The sequence below is a fragment of the Hipposideros armiger genome, unplaced genomic scaffold, assembly GCF_001890085.2.
Source record: "Hipposideros armiger isolate ML-2016 unplaced genomic scaffold, ASM189008v1 scaffold_243, whole genome shotgun sequence".
Lineage (NCBI taxonomy): Eukaryota > Metazoa > Chordata > Mammalia > Chiroptera > Hipposideridae > Hipposideros > Hipposideros armiger.
In genome coordinates, this window is record NW_017731593.1 from 1,587,620 (window position 1) to 1,607,269 (window position 19,650).

Here is a 19,650-nt window from a genome sequence, read left to right on the forward strand (position 1 = left end):
TTTAATATATAATTTAATATATAATTTAATATATATCTATATAGTCACAGGATGTGGAGTTCAGCATAGGGAATAGAGTCAATGGAATTGTAACAGCTATATACGATGTCAGGGGGGTAGTAGATTGGGGGAGGGGGGTTATCACTTTGTGAGGGGTGTAAATGTCTATTACATTGTTTTGTACACCTGAAACTAATAAAAAATTAGGGCCATATGCTAGTAACTTAATTTTCTTTAGTTAATATATTATAAACACTATTCTAGGCTAATTTATGATGAGTTATTAAATAATAACTCATTAAAAATAACTCATTATTTTTAATAGCTTCACCACATAATATTCTGCCATGCTCCTGTTTGAGAGCAGGTTGTTTTTCAACTTTTGCCCCTTCAAATGATAGTGCAATATACATCCTTGTCTCATATTCTTATGTATTGGTTATGTATTAAGTTTTATTGGATAGATTCTCAAAAGCTGTAATGTTATAGCATTTCTTACATCAACACTGTATGAGAATGATGATTTCTTACATCTTTATCAGTGCTTTTAATTTGTAAACACATACACAGATTGACTTTTGCACTTATGATATATGTATATTATATACACAGATAAAATTTCGTCTATCTGGTAAAAAAAGTATAATCTCATGATGTTGATGCATGTAATAATAATTTATTTTCTCCTTTTTTTCATATCAATCTAGGAGTTCTCTGTAGAGTTACTAATTCATTTTCCTATCTGTTCAACATATTTTTTCCAAGGATACTGTCATCGTCTGTTTATTAATGGTGTATTTTGCTATACCAAAAAACATAAAATACTATTTATATACTCAAATATTTTATGTTTTGGATTTCCTTCTTCTTTAAGAAAGTCATTCTCAACTTGATTTCACACACTATAACTTCATCAAATAGTATTACAATTCAATCTTGAATGCACTGAGATTTATTTTCACATGTCGTATAGGATGAAGGTATAAATTTATTTTCTTTCAGGTGGATAGTTAAGTATGCCAGCACCATTTATTAAATAAAACATTTTTTTCTAAAAAGAATTAAAATGGCACTTAACTATTACTCTGTATAAGGCAGTGTTCTAAATGAGGTATTATTCACATTTCACAATGAGAAAAAACACATGGTAAAATTAAGGATGTTTATTCAAATCAGAAAATTAGTAAGTGGCAAAGATTTTATTTAAAGCCTAGAATTATGGCTTGAGATCACAGTTGTTTTAACCCCTAAGTTACACTACCTTTCTTAATGTATAACATACAGTAAGTTCCCATACATACGTGGATATATTTCTGAAATCTCTATTATGTTTCACAATTATATCTGCTTGTGTTACTATCACATTGCTTTTATTATGGTACCTTTACAGTAAATTTTAATACTACGTGAAGTACATTGCCCTGCACAAATATTATTATTTTCTTGGTAATTCTTTTATTAATCATATCATGGTAATTCTCAGGCATTTGTTTTTTAGTATATTAAAATTATTTTGTCTTGTTTCTCCCAGAAAACTGGGAAAAAAATAAAAGTGTAATAAATTATGTTTTAATTTAAAGGGATTGATACTTCTATGGTATTAAATCTTCCCTTCCAAAATCATTGTAAGTCTACTTATTGAGCATGTTTTATGTCTTTATATGAAAATTGTAAATTCTCTTAATATGGATTCTGGGTTTTTTGGTTTATTTTATTCTTGGGAATTTGGGGAGATTTTGATATGTATATGATATACACTAAGTTGAGCCATAAGAAATTGCACCCAAATATCAGCAATTTTTTAAGGTTTATCCTAATAGTAAGCAAAGTACATAAAACCTAATGTATATAATAAAGTCAGTAAGTTTACTGACTTTAAAAAGAGCATTTGGATTTCAGTATTTTTCTAGGACTGTCTTAAATACACTTCTAAAGAACATTATCCTGACATCATACTCACATACATAACTCACACGCATACACTGAACAAAATGAAATTTAAATATTCTGTTGGATAATTATGACAATACTTGAGACAAGAGCTTGACTGTGCTCTGAGTACTACAAAAGAGTAAAACAGAAGTATAACAAAGAAGGCTATGTCCCATTAACTTAACCTATTGATTTAATCAAAATTATACTTTTTCCAGTTGGTTTCTAGTTTTAGAGAACTTCTGTGCAAAATTTCATTTGAAGAAGGGATTTTCAAAAAATGAAAAAATGAGTTGTAAAGAATATAACTGTAAGCCTATTCTTCCAACTAGCACTAATCATTCAACAAATACTTATTGAGAACCTCTTATGTTCTAGGTTAGTGCTTTTGATACGTGAGAAAATAAAACAAAGATCCTTGTTCCTTTCTAAGAAAGTGAGACAGACAATACATAATAAATAAGATAATAAGCAAAGTACATAGTATCCTATGAGGTAATGGAAAAAAAACCCCAGCAAGATAAAAGGAATCAGGAGTACTGAGATAAGGGGAGGCCAGCTTGCAATAGTAAATAGAGTGGTCAGGTAGACCTTATTTAGAAGGTGAATTTTCAACAAAGAATGAAGGCTATGAAGATTTTAGCCAAGTGGATGTTTGAAATAAGAGAATTTCAGGTCGAGAGAAAAACAAGAGCAAAATACTGAGGTGAGAGTATACGGAATGTCAGCAAGGAAAAGCAAGCAGGTCAATTTGGCTGCAGCAGAGTGAATGAGAAAGTAAGTGCTAGGAAATGAAAGGAAGATGTAATGTGGCAAGGGCCAGATCTTGTAGATTAATGGATGCCATTTTGGGGGTATTGGCTTTCAACTGAGCTAAATGGGAAACTAAGGCAGGTGTAGGCAAAGACATTTTTTAAATGACGTATTTTGAAAGGAATGCTCAGTCTGCTCAATAGAGAAGGAACTTTGGAGTGCAAGGGTAGAAAGGCAGGAAAACCTACACGGAGGCTATTGCAGTAATTCAGGCTCGGACTTGGGTAGCATTAGGTGTAATGAGAAGTGGTTAAGATTACACACACACAATACACACACACACACACACACACACATTTAAAGGTACGGTCAACATTATTTCTTATAGGAACTGGATTTGAGATGCACAAGGAAAAAAAAGATGAGGATGGAGCTGAGATTTTTGGTCTGAACAAGTGGATGTATGGAGTTGCCTTCAACAGAGATGGTAGGCTACAGATGGAGCAGTTTGGGAGCAGTTTTTGGGACTTGGTGGATTTAAGATGTCCATTAGATATGCAAGTGGAAATGCTGAGGTGGAAATTGGGTATAGTCTGTATTTCACTGTGAGATCTATTACCTACGGTAATAGATGAGGAGGTAGACTATGTGGGCATAAATGCTGGCTGATTAGGAGATATTATGTTTGTTTGCACAAGAACAGAAGAAAACTGAGTATAAATAAAATACGTTTAATAAATATAACTGAGTATAATGGACAGAGTATAAAACCACAGATGACTTACTATAGCATGTTAGAAAAGTAATAGATTTGGCAGAGGTGGATGCAGTAACATATCTAGAGGGTAAAAACATTAGTAAACTTCAACATACAATTACCTTTTTTTAAGAAATCATTTTATAAAAATTCACGTTCATGTAAAATAAATGAAAGAAAATACAAATCTAAGTTCACAGGCAAAATTATTGAGATGGTTTTTCTTTCTAGAGCCAGGATTTTTTTACTTTTTACATTGAGAAAAAGCATTAGTTTTGTTTTTGTTGCAGTTGTACTCATTTGTCTTGTTTTTGTTTGGAAAAGAAAGAATGATGAAATACAAGAGAAATATAAAAAACATAAAGTCAGTTGTTTTCCCAAAAGTTTCTATATCATATAATAGATAAGGTATATAAAATGAAAATGTATATACACGTTTTAACTTCATGCACCAGTATTATAAGCTTGGTTTTCACTTTACATAGTACCACTTCCTTCAAAGAGGAGTGATGGGTTTCATCACTAGAGATGTGTACTTTTAAAACCAATTTATTGGGGCTAAAATGTGAGCATTATAAAGTTTTTTGCCTGAAGAGAATGCTACTGTATAAAATAAAAATCAAGCTCCTATTCTAGAATAACATCCTGTTAGTTTTGCTTCCAGTTATTATCTCAAAAATTTTCCTAGGTTGCAAAAGTATTAGAATCAATAAATGGGCAAAATAATTCTGATAGTCTTATATTAGGTCATATGCAAAAGGCACAGTTACTATATTTAACAAATATAGTTCAAAGTTAATTTATTAGTCAACACTATGAAAACTATATTAAAAAGATAAGTTTTTATTTAATATTTAAATAGTCCCATAAGGCCTTGTATTAGTAAAAAAGTGGAAATAAAAAAAATAACATTTCTCACCTAAATGAAGCTCAACTCAGAGAAAATGAAAATGTATTTAATCATTTTAATAAATATATCTTTTCAACATTGTGAGGTTAAAATACAGTATGGCTCTGAATTACATAAAATATTTAGATGATTTCCTTAAATGTGCCAAAAAATAACTACATTTTTGAAGAACGATCTACAAATATTCAGTACCAAAACAATCAAATCAAACTAATAAGATATATTTCTAAATGCAGTTTGCCATTCCAGCAAAGAAAATGCTACTATTAAATTGTAAGGCAATATAATTTCCTCTGTTAAATAGCATTAAAATGATCACAAATACCAATTTTCTGTTTCTTTTAGATTGCTAGAAATGCTTTTCATCCAAAATTTAAAACTATTTACATAGTAAGGAATGTCTGAAATAAACAAATGAAAATGCATTCACTTTTAAAGATATACCTTTGCTCAATAAGTCATATTTATACATTCATTTTTTACACATATGATATTGTTAACTTATATACCAAGAGTCCTATTCAGAAACAACTGGGGAGATTATAAATACCAACTCAATAAGAAACCCTCAGAGCTCCAAAAAGTCATCATAATTTTAAGGGGAAAATCCAAAATTCAAGTAGTCTACCATCTGCGTATATTTTTATCTAAAGTTAAAAATGCATATAAATTTTCAGAAATAATTGATATTTCTTTCTCAGGTTATTTGGAATCTGATCATGGTGCACATATGTGAATGAACGAATACACCCTTAACCCACCATTATCTTTTTCTCCAGTGTGCAGGCAATCACCCGTGAAAAGTATGGTGTAGATGACAGGATGATACTGTACCTGATTAGCTCTGGAGGTGGTCATGGGATCAGATGGAGAGGACTTGGTGGTAGTTGGGGAAGATGGCAATGTCTGGGAACAAAGCAGTTCAGGAGCAAATCAACCTTTATAAGCCTTAAACTGATTATTTAAATAAAACAAAATAAAATAAAATGTAACATAACGAGAACAAAATCCTATGAACAATTTTTTTCTCCTATTCATTCAAATTTAATGGAATTTAAGATCAATTAAATAACTAATGCATGTAAATATGCATGCATAAGCATGTAAAAATAAATTCATGACTTGAAATCATGATGGTGACTGATAAAAATTCACATGAGTATTAAAGGTATCCTGACCATATTCATGAATAGTAGTCTCTTTTCTTTCCCTGTTTTCTTGGGGGAAAAGAGATGTCAAACAAAAATTCAAGAAATTCAATGAGTAAAACTGAAAGAGTCATTGTCCTATCAATGAATACAGTCGGGGATTGGAAGAAGTGGTGAAATGAAGTCTACTTTGGCATAAAATTATCCACCTACTTAATGTGTTGAACATCACCAACAAGTTGATTCCACATGAATTTAAGGATCCATAATTAAAAGCAATTAAATTTGCAGTTCTGAGTTCTTAATATCACATTATCTTCTAAAATATTAATTTTTAATAAATTTAGAGCACGTCTGAAAGTGTAAACATTAACTCCATATTAATAAACAAGTTAACTAATACCATTTTAACAAACTGTCATAATATTTCATCCTTTATGCTAAACACTAAAAATTTAATACAGATGAAGGGCGAAATATGTTGTAGCATCATCAGCCTGTGTTGAAAATAAGCACAAAAATATTAGGAATCATATTTATTGTCCACTTCATTTCTAAACACATATACATACTATATATAAAATGTTTTATGAGAGCATAATATACTTGTTGAATTCGTTAAAATATTTGAAAACTTCTCATGTCTAAAAGAGTAACCTTAAAGTGTAAAATGTTAAGATTATATCTTTTTTAAAAAGTGTATTTTCACTCAGCAAGTAGCATTGCTTAAATAGTACCCTCAAAAGATAATATTTCTTAATAGGTGGAATGGGGTAGTTTTATAGTATAGATGCAATTCTATATGAACATTGTTTTATATTAATATATACTCATCAAAATTACTCATATATGAGCAAAAGCATAACTTTAAAGGTTCAGCAGTGTCAGGGAAAGCAGGTGAAATTACTTAATATAGTCATATTTGTTCATTTAAGATGCGAAAGTTCTAATCTGCGTAGAATAAAGCATTTAAGAGTAAAAGGCTCCTGCTTAATCCACTAGCCTCCAATAACAAAGTATCAGATCCAGATCATATTTTAAATAGGGTACTCCTCAAGTGATTGATTCCTGGTTCTTCCTAAGTTAAAACCTAAGATATTTTGAGGAAAACTAGACTTAATGTTCAGTCATATCAAGATTCTTGTTACATCATATTTAAAAGCGGGGAAGGGAGTTACATTCAGATGTAAAACTTCATAAAGGGAAAAAACTTCAAATCCTTTGTTTTCTGTTTTTGTTCTTTGAAATAAATTCCTGTCATTTCTCAAGAGAGACTTGATTTCAGTCACTAAAAATTGCCCTAATGTTTTCTTTTCCTTGCAACACTATACTGGGACATACGCTACTGACTTCATGCTACTATACATACTAGGACTTGAACAGTAAAGGTTTTATTTTCCCATCTCTGGTTACAATTGTTATTGCAGAGAATTCCTGTGAATAGTTAGCAAACACTTAGAAATCTGCTTTGTGCTAATCTTATACTAATGATGAGATTGCTGACTAAATAGATGTGAAATAAATCTGGAGGCCATTTCTCCCAACATAGGTTAGAATCCAAGTTCATTAACCTACAGAAGCACAAGGTACACAGGTTGCTCTTTTATTTCCATCAGGGTACAATCAACCTGAACTACCACAGGTTCACGATGACATCCACCTTGTCCTGGATATGAATTCTCAACAAGGTCCCAAAAATACTGCAAAGAACTATGTGGAAAAAGTAGTAATATCAGTGTCTCAAAATTTGTAGTCACTTAGATTAATATTATCTTCTATCAATATTATCTTTTATTCAATACCTTTCTTTTTGCTTCACATATACATGAGATATTGGGCATGTATTATTAGTAATCGATACAACTCATATTCATCAATGTTGTCCTTTATAATTTTGATGCTGTTTCCTTCCCACAGAAATAAAAACAATTTTAAACTTTTAGGACAATATTAATATGTTTAAAATCATTAAGGATTTGATTATTAAACACTATAAGAAATTAGAGTTTAATATTTTAAATAAACAAGGGAAAATTATATGTTTCCCTTGGGCTTCAAGGGAAAAGACTGTCAAAACATTAAATTGTCCCTAAATATATTTTCTTGGTTTAAATTCCTAAAACAATAAACATGTAATGAAATGAACATGTAATGAGTTTTCTAGCTGTCTTCATATAGATATTTTCTTTAAACTCAAAAAGTCTCCTCCGTCTACAAGTTAACTTACACCAATAAAGAGATTTCAGAAAGCTTGCATTCCGTTCATTTTTAAAATGCTAGCTGCAAAAACTGTTCTAGTAAATGTAAAGTAATGCCTTTAGTTTAAAAGGTTCTATTATAATAGTTAATAAAACGGTTTTGATAGTTGTTCTCAACCACACAGATAAGTAGAACAAAAAAATCTGTGAGAAATATTTCAACGTACAGTTTTGTTTGTTTCCCTAATGTTTTATAAACAAAATCTTTATTCCTATTTATTTACTATGCAGACTTTGAGTTTAGTTGTTTCAAGTTAAGAAGCATTTAGTAAAATTTCTGATATACATCATGAAGATGTAACTAAATCTCCATATATCAATATATTGAAATATCTGTTATAAATAACATTTACAAAAGACATATGCCTCTAAAAATTTTTTTTTTTTACATTTATCAAGCGATTATGAAGGGCACATTTTTAAAGCACAGTTTTACCTTTCACATGGAAAATAATATTTTTGTTTACATGAATTTAACGGCTGTTTAAGGATTTTGCTTAAACTTTGAAGGGTGAATTACTTATTGCAGAAAAATTTGAAGTAGTTTATAATTTTAAAATAGCGAATTCTTTGGAATATAGTTTTAAAAAATTCAATAGTTAACAATAGGCATTAGTTAAATGTAGATATAACTAGGCTTTTGAAAACAGGAATTATAAAGTAATTACAAATCATAGGATGCATTCTTGTTAACCAACGCCGGTTTTGCTGGACCAGAGTATATTACTATAAATAAACTCTATAATAAATACAATTTACCTTCAAGCAAATCTACAGTAATAGACTGTCAAGAACCTCTGATATTTATAGATATAGTGAGAACAGCAATGAACAATAAATTTCAATTGTAATTTGGAATCTATCACTAGCTGAGTAACATTACTTAAGTAATCACCTTCCCAAACCCCTGTTTCTAGTTCTGTTAAATAAATCTGTATACTGCTCTCTAAAAAATAATGGATAAAATATTTAAATACGTAATTTTCGTATTTGGTTTTTCATCCTGACAAGTCTCTTCCCCTTCCTCCACTGTCTGAACTATTGGGATACATTTGGTCCTAATAGAAACTTGTGTTGTCCAATTTCAACAGGTCTTTCACAATTTCTTCTTATTCCATAGTTTCCTCATAATTGCTATTCTACACGTTATTCTTCTCTTCAACAATTCAATCCCATGTATTTTATCTTTCACTAGATAGTCTTCATTACTTGAAAGAAATCATGACTTCCCAGAATGAGATTCCTCATCTACCACAACTGACTTCATCACAACTTTTTTCATTTTTCCAAATCACTTTTCCCCCCATCTTCTCATTCTTTTCATTGTAGAAAAAATTGTGATCTCTTACTCTTCACAGATTAGGATCTTAACACCCTAAATTGTATCTTTCCACCACTCTTGAGTCATCTTGCTTCCTCAGTAACCTCATCTGCAACTTCTATGCCTTTTTATTCTTTAACATAAGCCGTTCCCTCTTGAGTAGCAGGGGTTATGTGAGTCTAACTTGTATTCTTCTTCTTATCCAAAATTTCAAATCAGCAGTTTCCACATTTCACACCTTTTTTTTCTTCTTACCTAACCAGCCTCTTTACCTTTAGAAAATAATATTAGGAAAACTATGGCTTTGCTCTCACCATGTGATTGAAACTAACTTTTTAAATCTCCAGTAATTTCTATTAAAAAAATTAGTTACTTATTCTCATATTTGTCTCTGGGTATTTGATTCTCTTTAGCATCTTTCCTCATACTTTCCTTATTTTCTCACAGGAAAGATTACTCATTTCCCTTTTATCTTTATGATTTATAAAGCACACTTACTAGGAACCAGATATAGTTCTACTCAGTTAATACTCAAAATATCGTTATGAAATAGATTACTACTATTACCGCCCCCATGTTATAGGTAAAGAGGTTGAGGTACAGAGAAGCGGAAACAACTTGCCCAAAGGTACACAGTTGGTATGTTAAAAGGTCAGGGTTTGAACCCTAGCAGTCCTGCTCCAGATCCTACGCACTTATATAATGCCTCTGACTTAATTTTTCTGATAACTGCTTCTTTAGTTCATTTGTTTGCTTTTTTCTCTCTCCTATAAGAAGGTACAAGTGAAATTATCTCCTCTATTGCAGTCAAAGATCTATATTTTCAGTTTTAGGTTCTCACCTATGCTTGTATCAAAGACTGCTTCAAGAAAAAACATACTATTTACAATTCAACTTTCCTGAAACAAACACAAATACTATGTCAAATAGTTGCCCGATTAAAATTCACTTGTTTGTTTTCAGGTTTCACCATTCTTCTAGGCTCAAAACTGTATATAGTCATCTTTTATTTTTTCTTCACCATTTTGGAAATAGAACAAATCAGTCTCAAAAGCTTACAAATTTTACTTTGAAATATCTTTTAACTTCACGCATTTGTCTCAATTTTCATCACCAAAGGAGAGATTAAGTGTTCATCATCTTGTTCTTAAAATACTGCCTAGTCTCTTAACTTCACCCTGATTATAAGATATTATTCTTTAAAGAGGTTCTCTTCTTAGAGAAGCTTATTCAAGACTTCGAAAAGTAACAGAAGAGAAATCTATTGGATTTTGTTTAACCAGCTTTACTCAAAGTTGGAGGCCATATAGCCCAGTGTTAAGGTGATTACCAGTTAACATTTCCTTGGTTAAGTCACTCAGTTCCTCTAAGCATTCGCTTCCATAAGTATAACATGGACTATGTACCTGTTTCATAGCATTTCTGTGAGAATGGATGAAATGTGATAATATATGTAAAGTACATAGCATAATGGCTGGCACAGAAGCAGATTACGTACTATGTATATACATATAACCATTATTACTGATCCTCATCCTTAACCATAAAACTTTTTTGTTTTTGCCTGACCAAGATTAACATCCCCTGGATTTGTGTTACATAAAACAAGCTTTAGAAAATATTATCTCGCAAACTTTCAAATCTAAAGATCTGCATAGTAGAGCAGTTGGCTAATTAATGGTCATAGTTCTCGTTTTCTCCTACCAATAGCTGTATCTACAAGCACCCAAAGATTCCCTCTGGATTTTTAGCACAGAGGAGAACAAAATGCAGAGGTACCTCCTTTTTTTTTCATAAGCTTCCAGAAAAATTAAAAGTGCTCTTTCGGGAAATATTAGGAAGAATCCGTAGTCTATAGGAAGCCCCTCAGCCAGACATCCCTGTCTGGCTAACATTATTTTCTCTAAACTCCAACATAATCGTTCCACTTCTGTCAAGGTAGTCTCCTTACTGTTCAATAATTATGGTACCTTTTCCCTCAAATTCACATTGTTTCACATGCCTAAAAGGAGCTTTTTTCTTTCTTCTCCTCTACTTAGACAATCCTTATACAATCTTCAAGGTTCAGTTCAATCTCCACCTATTTCTTAAGACCAAATGTTACTAGCCTACATTTCTTTCACACTCCTCTGATCTTTTACGTACACATTGTTTGCATTATAGTTTTGGCATATAAATACAATTTTATCAGTTATTTTAAGCATTTAGGATCTCTCATAGTTTAGAGAACAAGGTTTACAATTTAATACATTTTGCAATTCACTAAGAATGTATTTAATAAATTCATGGTTGAATGATTGAATAATGAACAAATTACGTACTACTTTGCCAAGTTTTTATGACAGAAGTAAAATTCTTTGGGCTAAATGAGACTTTTGACATCTTAATTTGATTTTTTTTAAATACAAGAGAATTCATTACATGCCTATAACCAATTCTTAATGCAGCTTTATCTTTATGTAGCTTTTCTTGAAAACACACTTGAGCCAAAAAGGAAAGAAGCCGCTGTAAATCTGTAACAGGCAGAGGACGTTGACAAATGCTAACTGTATTACTGATCTGTGGTTTCAACCGTGTTTGGGGGTTCATTATATTGACTCACTATGCATAAACACCCATAATTAGAGGGGGAGTTGGGGGACTTACAATAAGAGAAAAAGTTTTAATAACCCCATGTGGGGAAAAAGGGTATAAAGCTCAAAACATAAAAAGGGGAAATGGAGAAATATACACCAAATAACCAGGGCTAAGAAGTGCTCCAGGAATGAGTTCAGAGTCTGTGGGCAAAAAAGGTCTAAATTATTTGAAGAATATTGAATGTCTCTGCTTTTTGTGTGTCCTAAAAGTAAGTAATAGTATGTTCAGGTAGCAACTAATTTGTTTAATTTTGGTTTATTGGCTCTTGTTTCATACCTGATTTTTAGTATATTGTGTTGTAATATGAGCACAGTGGTATTATGTAGCTCACGACTGTCTCCTGATGTTCAGGTTATAGAACAGAGGCTATAATATTTTGATTATTCAACAAATATTATTATCATTTTGAATATATAAAATATTAGAGTCCCTCTATATCAACAAATAAATATTTGTTTTAAATAAAAAACCCACATTTGAGAATTAAGGATTGAATATTTCACAGCATCTAATAACTGAAGCTGGGAGAAAGGCTATCATACTAGATTTCATCATTCCACTACATGAAAGACTTGCAAGACCAGTATGCATTACTTTCCTAAGAAACTATTCTAGCTTGGGAATTGATTCAGTGAATTAAGGGTAGATTTCATTTGGGTAGAATATGGTGGTTCATGCAATTTATTCAGCTACCAACTGTATCTGGATTGTGTAATTCAGAATATAGTATTTTATTAAAAGTCCATAATATATGGTGCAAAATTATAACTTTTAAAGCAAGTTTTATTTGTTTCGAACTAACTGACTTCCTATTTTAAGTCCAAGTTCCATATAAATTAGTTTTGCAAGAAAAACCTTAAAATTATCAATCATAAAAACAATAGACAATAAGAAATATTAAGAAAATCTATAATTTCATATTCAACATGAATTCATTTCTATGCAAAAGTTACATTTTCTAGCTCCAGCACTTCTTTAAACCCTAATTTTATTCTTTGCAAAGTCTTAAATAGAAAAAAATTCTAAAAAAATGTTTTAAAGAAATTAAAAAAAATTAACTTCAGGATTGAAGTCCAAAGCAAATGCAAATGCTATGTTCCCAATTAAGGGAAGGACCACACCATTCTAAAAGAAATCTTATTATGATTCTGTGTATTACAACGAAAGACATAATCATATGAAATATGTTTTCTAGTGGAAAATGATTTTATACACTGTTTTATACTGAATAACCAGCATAATTTCTTCAGAAATAAAATCATGGTTATTTAAATTTATACACTTGAATTGCTATTTAGAGAATGGTCTAACAAAAAGTCTTATATTGGTAAAACAAGATACCTAGGAAGTTAGAGAATCCTAAACTTAGAGCATAAAAAGCTCCACTGATCCATTATATCTTAGAAATATGTTCGTTCTTCCAGATTTTTCAAGTAAATTTTTCAATTTTTACATTTAAGAGAAAGTGTTCAAATGCTAAATATATTGCTCTCATAGACTTAGTGTACTTTTGATAAATCTTTTTAAATATTGTATTTCACATACATTAATTACATGAGAATATTAAATAATCAACAATAACTTTAATTTCATGAATATCTACAAGGCTTACAATGAATGCAAATACACAAAAGTAGATCAATCACTATTTTTTAACACTTATCTTGAATTCAAATAATATCAGAAAAAGGCAAATAAAAAATAAATTAAACATTTTTAAATTCTGGTTTTCGTAAATCTATACTGGCACTGGATATATGGTAGCCTTACAAAACTCATTGCCATAGAGAAAAATGGAATTTTAACAATGGTTTAGAGGCTATTGTTTGACGGTACTAGCTATTTATTATTGCAAAAATAATAAAAAATAATTCATATCATTGTCCTGAATACATTGCCAGTGATATACTACTAACTACATTGTATGTTTTATTAAAAAAAAAAAATCAGGATGTTTACCCCATCCCTAAATGTTTGAACTTTCTCACAAATTATAAAAGAAGAGGAAGAACAGGCTGGATTAAGGCAGAAGGTCAACAGACCCTACACTTAAGTGCTAATTCTGTGAAGTCTTAGCCCCAGGTGATTTCAACTCTGAGGTCTTTGATATCATAGTTCCAGAATTTACAATAGATAAGAGTCAGGGGATCATCTCCAAAGTATCAGTTTAAAAAATATACTTTGTATCCACCTAGCATAGATAGAACAAACATTTCAAAACTATAAATACTTATGAAGAATAAAAGAATCTACTGAGTTTGTAGCTTTAAAATATTTCCATTCTGCCATGTACAAAATAAAACCTATTTCCTTGAAAAATTGTGAAGGGTACGTAAATTGAACCATTTTGACACTGACTAAGAGGATAAAATGAATGATTTTATAAGGAGTTAAAAACTAGCTATTCATAATTTAAACATTGAAGGATTTTTTTAACGATAATTAACAGATAATTGAATATTAGCCTATAATTTGAAAATGTTGACTAATTAGTAATTTCTATGCTTGCATTTGATTAGCCAACCTTATATTTATTTATATATCAGTAAAACTATAATAGATTCATAACTCTGTTTAGTATAAAATATATTTTTCAATTCAGAAACATGAAATTAATAAGATTATGAGCTACATTTCAAATTTAATACAGTGAATATAAATATTCTGTAAATTAAATATTTTGTGAAGTAAGAATGATACATTTCTTTTGAACGTATAGTCTATTAATAGTATGATCACTCATTAAGTAGTTATAAAAGGGCAAATGCAGAAACGATAATTATAAATAAAGTATCAAATAAATTTGAGAATTAAAAGTTCATAAGAAGAATCCACCTTATTTAATATTAAAAAATATCATTCTTTTCCTATATCATGTCAGCCATTATTCAGTCTCAAAAACTCACATTGTCTTTTAGCAAGTAAAATTTTTGTTACAGAAAATCCCACACATTAAAAATGAACACTGGCCCTTTATGATATATATGTATGTATATACATATATATTACACAAATTACATAGGATATAATAGTTGATTTGTAACAAAGAATTGTTTGCTTGTACAAAAATATACATATTTGTTGATAAAAAATATTGAATATGACAAATTAACAAAACTGAAGTTTATGCGCATAACAACTATACTGAAGACTAATACTAAAAATATGGTACTTGAAATTTTAAGTATATAGTTTCATTTCAATTTTTATATTTATCTAAAAATTGATATTATTGAAATAGATTAAATTCCTATAAATTATCAAGTTTGTGTCTATAAGTTTTCTAAAGAGCAATCACAAAAGAAACGGAGTCACATAATTGCTCCACAGTGTTAACATTAATCAATGAATAATTCAATCAATTGATAAATGAACTGATCAATCTAAGGAAGAGACTCATTAAATAAATAAATGATAACTTTGTTATGCTTTAACTATGCTTAGGGAAAAAATCCCACAAAACTATATGCTAAGACTTTAAGGCTTCTTTTATAAGGAACTCATACTATGCTGCAGATATTTCTCTTTGATTTCCCAACTAAACACTCACTTGTTTGATGCGATCTGGATTAACGGTGGTTTGGGGTTGTAGAATGCTGACTGGTTCTGTCTTCGCCACATTTTGGGGCATTTCTCGAATTTTTTCTGCAATAAATCCATGAACTGCATTCAGTGCTTCAACTGTTCCCTGGATCAAGCACACTCGTTCAGTAGTACCTGTGGATAAAGATTCATTTTCAGAAAACTTTCCTTTTTTCCTTTTTTTTTTCAAAAAAGCTCTGAAAAAGGATGATGTAATACTGCCAATAAAATACCATAAAATGTAGAACTCTAAATTAATTACAAATATTACAACTGAACCAAACAATGAATACATGTTTCTTTTTACCATGTTTTACTCATTCTTTCCTAACTGTCTAAAAAGGGCCTTTGGATTCTAGCAGGACCAGAGATCCTGAGTTCTATGCGTATCACTCATTCACTGACTCAGAGGATAAAATGAATGATTTTTATATGGAGCATTTATAAAAGGACTTAGGGTTAAAAACTGGTAACACAAAAGAAGATTTACAGAGCTAGCTTTCAAAGAGCATACTCTTAAGGGCAAATAACAGACATTAAGGCAGATAATTATAAGACAGTATGATGTGAAAAACAATGGAGATACTACATGGATGGCATATAAGATGGTCTACAGTAAAGAGAACATTTAAATCGGTAGGGAGAGAGGGTTTTGGAAAGTTTACACAGTAGGTAAATTTCTGATTTTTTACCACTCTCTGTTCACTTACCCTGCTCTTCTTTTAATCATAGAAACACCACCACCTGACACTTCATATTTATTTTTTACTTTACCACTAGGATGAAAGCTTCTGGAGGATAGCTGATTAGCCTGTTTTGTTTTGTGCTGTAGTTTCTCCAAAGCCTAGAGCAGTCCCTGGCACATAATAGTTGTACAATAAATATTCATTGAACAAAAGACTCCACACTGCTTTTACCAATTATGTAATTTTAATAAGACAGAATATGAGTTAAAAACAAAATACAGTTTATAAAATTTGAAATTCATGAATAATTGACAAAGTTAATAGTACTTGTTTAGTGAATAAAATGTAGACATATGATGTGAAACACTACTAAAATGAAATTGGCTGGATCTAATACACAGGTCCCATAACAAATTTTATACTTTACAGATATGCCTTAAGGCAATAAAAATAAATGATTATTTTTTCAGACTATTCTGATCCTCATTGCAGCAACTTGGTATTAAACTGTAATCTTTTCAGCATCCCAACACAAAACATAAGCTTACTTCTGAGAAATAAGTATTTCTTTACTAAACAGTTATCAAAAAAAATTCTAAAGAATAGTATTTTAAAATTTATAAAATATTTGTTTTTGAATTAATATGAAAACTTCCAATACCTACATTTCCTTTTGGTGCTATAGTTTCAATATTCTAAGCCACTCTATAATGTATTTTAAAGTACTCTTTGAAGGACAAAGCTGTGAAATCACAAATATTGTTTTAATAAAACAATCATGGGGAGTTTATAATTTATACTGCTTTAAGAATCAATTGCCACATAAACTACTTTTCTAGTAGTTTTAAATTTTAAAAGAATAGTAAAAGATTATCGTTTCTACTTTTAGAAAAAGGACTTACATCATAAGAATCAGGAGCAGAAATAAAAGTACTTTTATATGGATATACCTAAATTAAACTTTCATGTTTTAAACAAGTCCGATTCAAGTCTATGAAAACTAAGTTTCCTAAATTGTACAAAATGTTTCATTAGAGAGCAAGTATATCTTTCATTTGTAAGGATGAAAGAATCTAAAACACATAATGTGAATTTGAAGGTTTAATATTTTGTTTCTCCTAATCAGCTTTTCTCATCCTTGTCTATCTTGATGTATCTGTGGTTCTGGGTAAAATGATCTAGTTTATAGGAATACTCTAGGGAGTCTTTACGAGCTTGTAGTAATTGTCCAATAAATGACTACAAAGGACGCCAACTGATCAATGTAGCTCCTGCAGTCTTCCCATATAAGTCAGCAGACAAAACAAAACATAGATCAGATTACATTTCTGTTTCTGGAGACAACTACAGAGTGTTGTGTACACCAATATAGGAGAAGAAATCAGTGGAACCTCAATAGGGATTAAAAAATAAATAAAACATGGCACTAAGTAACTAAAGAGATTATACAATCCATGTTGTTTTAAAATTCTAATTTAATAAAATACATATCGTATCAGAGAACAGTAACCCCAAAACTTTTCAGATTGTATAGTAAATGGAAATCGCTGAGCTATTAGGAAATACAATTGTTTAAAACTAAAGTTCACATAGCATGTATGATACAATTTGAAGATAGTTGGTAGGTTCGAAGTTGCATTACATTATTCTCTGAGGACTAAATTATATCACCATTAGTAAAACTATTTAAAGAAGAAAAGAAAAAAGGAGACTGTACATCCTCCAAAGGGAATTGCTGCAATCCTCAGAAGAGATGCTGTCATATTCTTCTACTGAACTCTAATGGTCTTTTCACTCAGATAACACAAAACTATAATTTTTAGGAAAAAGCCACAAAGAGGGAAGACTGTCAGGTATATGACCAAACTATATAAGAAAAATGAGCCTATAAATCATAAAAGTTGCTGTTCTTGTCATTTTTAAAGGCTTTTAAGGCTCCATTAGAATCTAAACTAAATTGCCAGTTATTTATCACTTTATTTGTTTAACAGTAGCATTAGCTTCTCTTTGCAAGAGACTAGCAACATAAGCTGAAAAACAGTTACATAAAAGTACATGCCCGCATTTTTTACAGTGTAAAGAAAGATACAGGTGTATAAGACACCACTAATTTAAAATTTCATTTTTAAGGAAGATATTAGAAAAACTCTAACAAGCAGAATCAATGTCAAATTCGGCAGTGAAATTTGAAATGGCTTTAAGTTTTGATTTCACATGCAATAGCATCTACTAAAAACACATGTTTCTGAAATTAGTTACAATTACTAAACAGACTCCACAGCAAAATTTAGATAGGAATATATTAAGATATATTCACTCTGAGCCATGGACGAGTTACTTAAACTGTTCCTGCTCCCACCTAAGGCAGTCCATCATCTGTACAGTGGACCCCATCCACTCTTCTCCTCCAGGCCTACTGTTTCCACAGGTATTAGGGCTCTTTCTTACGTCATAACTTTCTCTTTCCTATTAGATAATTCTCATCAGCAGAAAAATATATTATAATTTCTCACTCCTTTATGACAGAATTAGAAAGTTACCCTTTGGCAAACCAAATGAAATAAATGATTTAGGCAAAAATCATAAATATCTTAAGATAAGTCGTTAATGGGAAATTTTCAGTGGAAACATAGGCAATCACCATCTGACTTCACTTATCCACATTAACATAACTAAGTGTGAAAATCAAACATGGGCAATATGAGGTACAGAGCACCAATTATGAAGGATGGATCCCAAAGTAGCTGAACCTAAATCTAATGTAGCATTTAAACTATATTACAGTTTACAAATAATACAACAGAGAAATAAATTAAAGGCCACCTTGAGGAAGCAAGCTACAAATCAAGAATATAAGGTAGACTACAGGACAATTGATCTGTGATCTAGCTTCATCAATAAAGGAGGGACTGCTCTCTAGATTAAAAGAGCTGTAAGAGATACAATGATCAGGTGTAAATTACATAAATGTTTTCAGATTTTTTTGGGTAAATACCCAGGAGATGGATTTCTGGGTCATATGGTAATTGTATTCTTAATTTATATGTGCTCGATGTTCATTGCAGCTTTATTTATGGTGGTCAAGACATAGAAACAACCAAGGTGTCTTTTGATAGATGATTGGATAAAGAAGATGTGGTATATATACACAATGGAATACTATTCTGCCATAAGAAAAGATGAAATAGTGCCATTTGAGACAACATGGATGGGTCTTGAGATTATGGTAAGCAAAATAAGTCAGACAGAAAAAGTCGAGAACCATGTAATTTCACCGATATGTGGGATATAAAACTAAAAGCAACAAAGAAACAAGACAAACAAATGAAATAAAAATCATAGACACAGACAATAGTTTAGTGGTTACCAGAGGGTTAGAGAGGAGGGGGGTGGCAGATGAGGGTAAAGGGAATCAAATATATGGTGATGGAAGGAGAACAGACTCTGGGTGGTGAACACACAATGTAATATATAGATGATGTATTACAGAATTGTACACTTGAAACCTATGTATGTAGCTTTATTAAACCTATTTATGTAGCTTTACTAACCATTGTGACCTCAATAAACTTTAATTTAAAAAAAAGTAAATTACAATTTGACTGGATCTAGATTCAAACAACTTTTAAACATAGCTGTGGCAATCTAATTGGAACTAGGTATTAG

At 30.6% G+C, this 19,650-nt stretch overlaps 1 protein-coding gene across 3 annotated transcripts in view; it reads right to left on the bottom strand.

Moving 5' to 3' along the window:
- Positions 1-19,650, bottom strand: part of NOVA1 (NOVA alternative splicing regulator 1) — a 143,289-nt gene that overhangs the window by 17,830 nt on the left and 105,809 nt on the right. For 2 of the 3 annotated variants that reach the window (XM_019655686.1, XM_019655688.1), the window contains exons 3-4: positions 15,267-15,433; positions 5,187-5,258 (exon numbers count right to left, since the gene is read on the bottom strand). In XM_019655686.1, coding sequence (XP_019511231.1) covers positions 5,187-5,258; positions 15,267-15,433 — 239 coding nt within the window. The remainder of the gene's footprint in view (positions 1-5,186; positions 5,259-15,266; positions 15,434-19,650) is intronic. The other variant, XM_019655687.1, reaches the window with a different exon arrangement.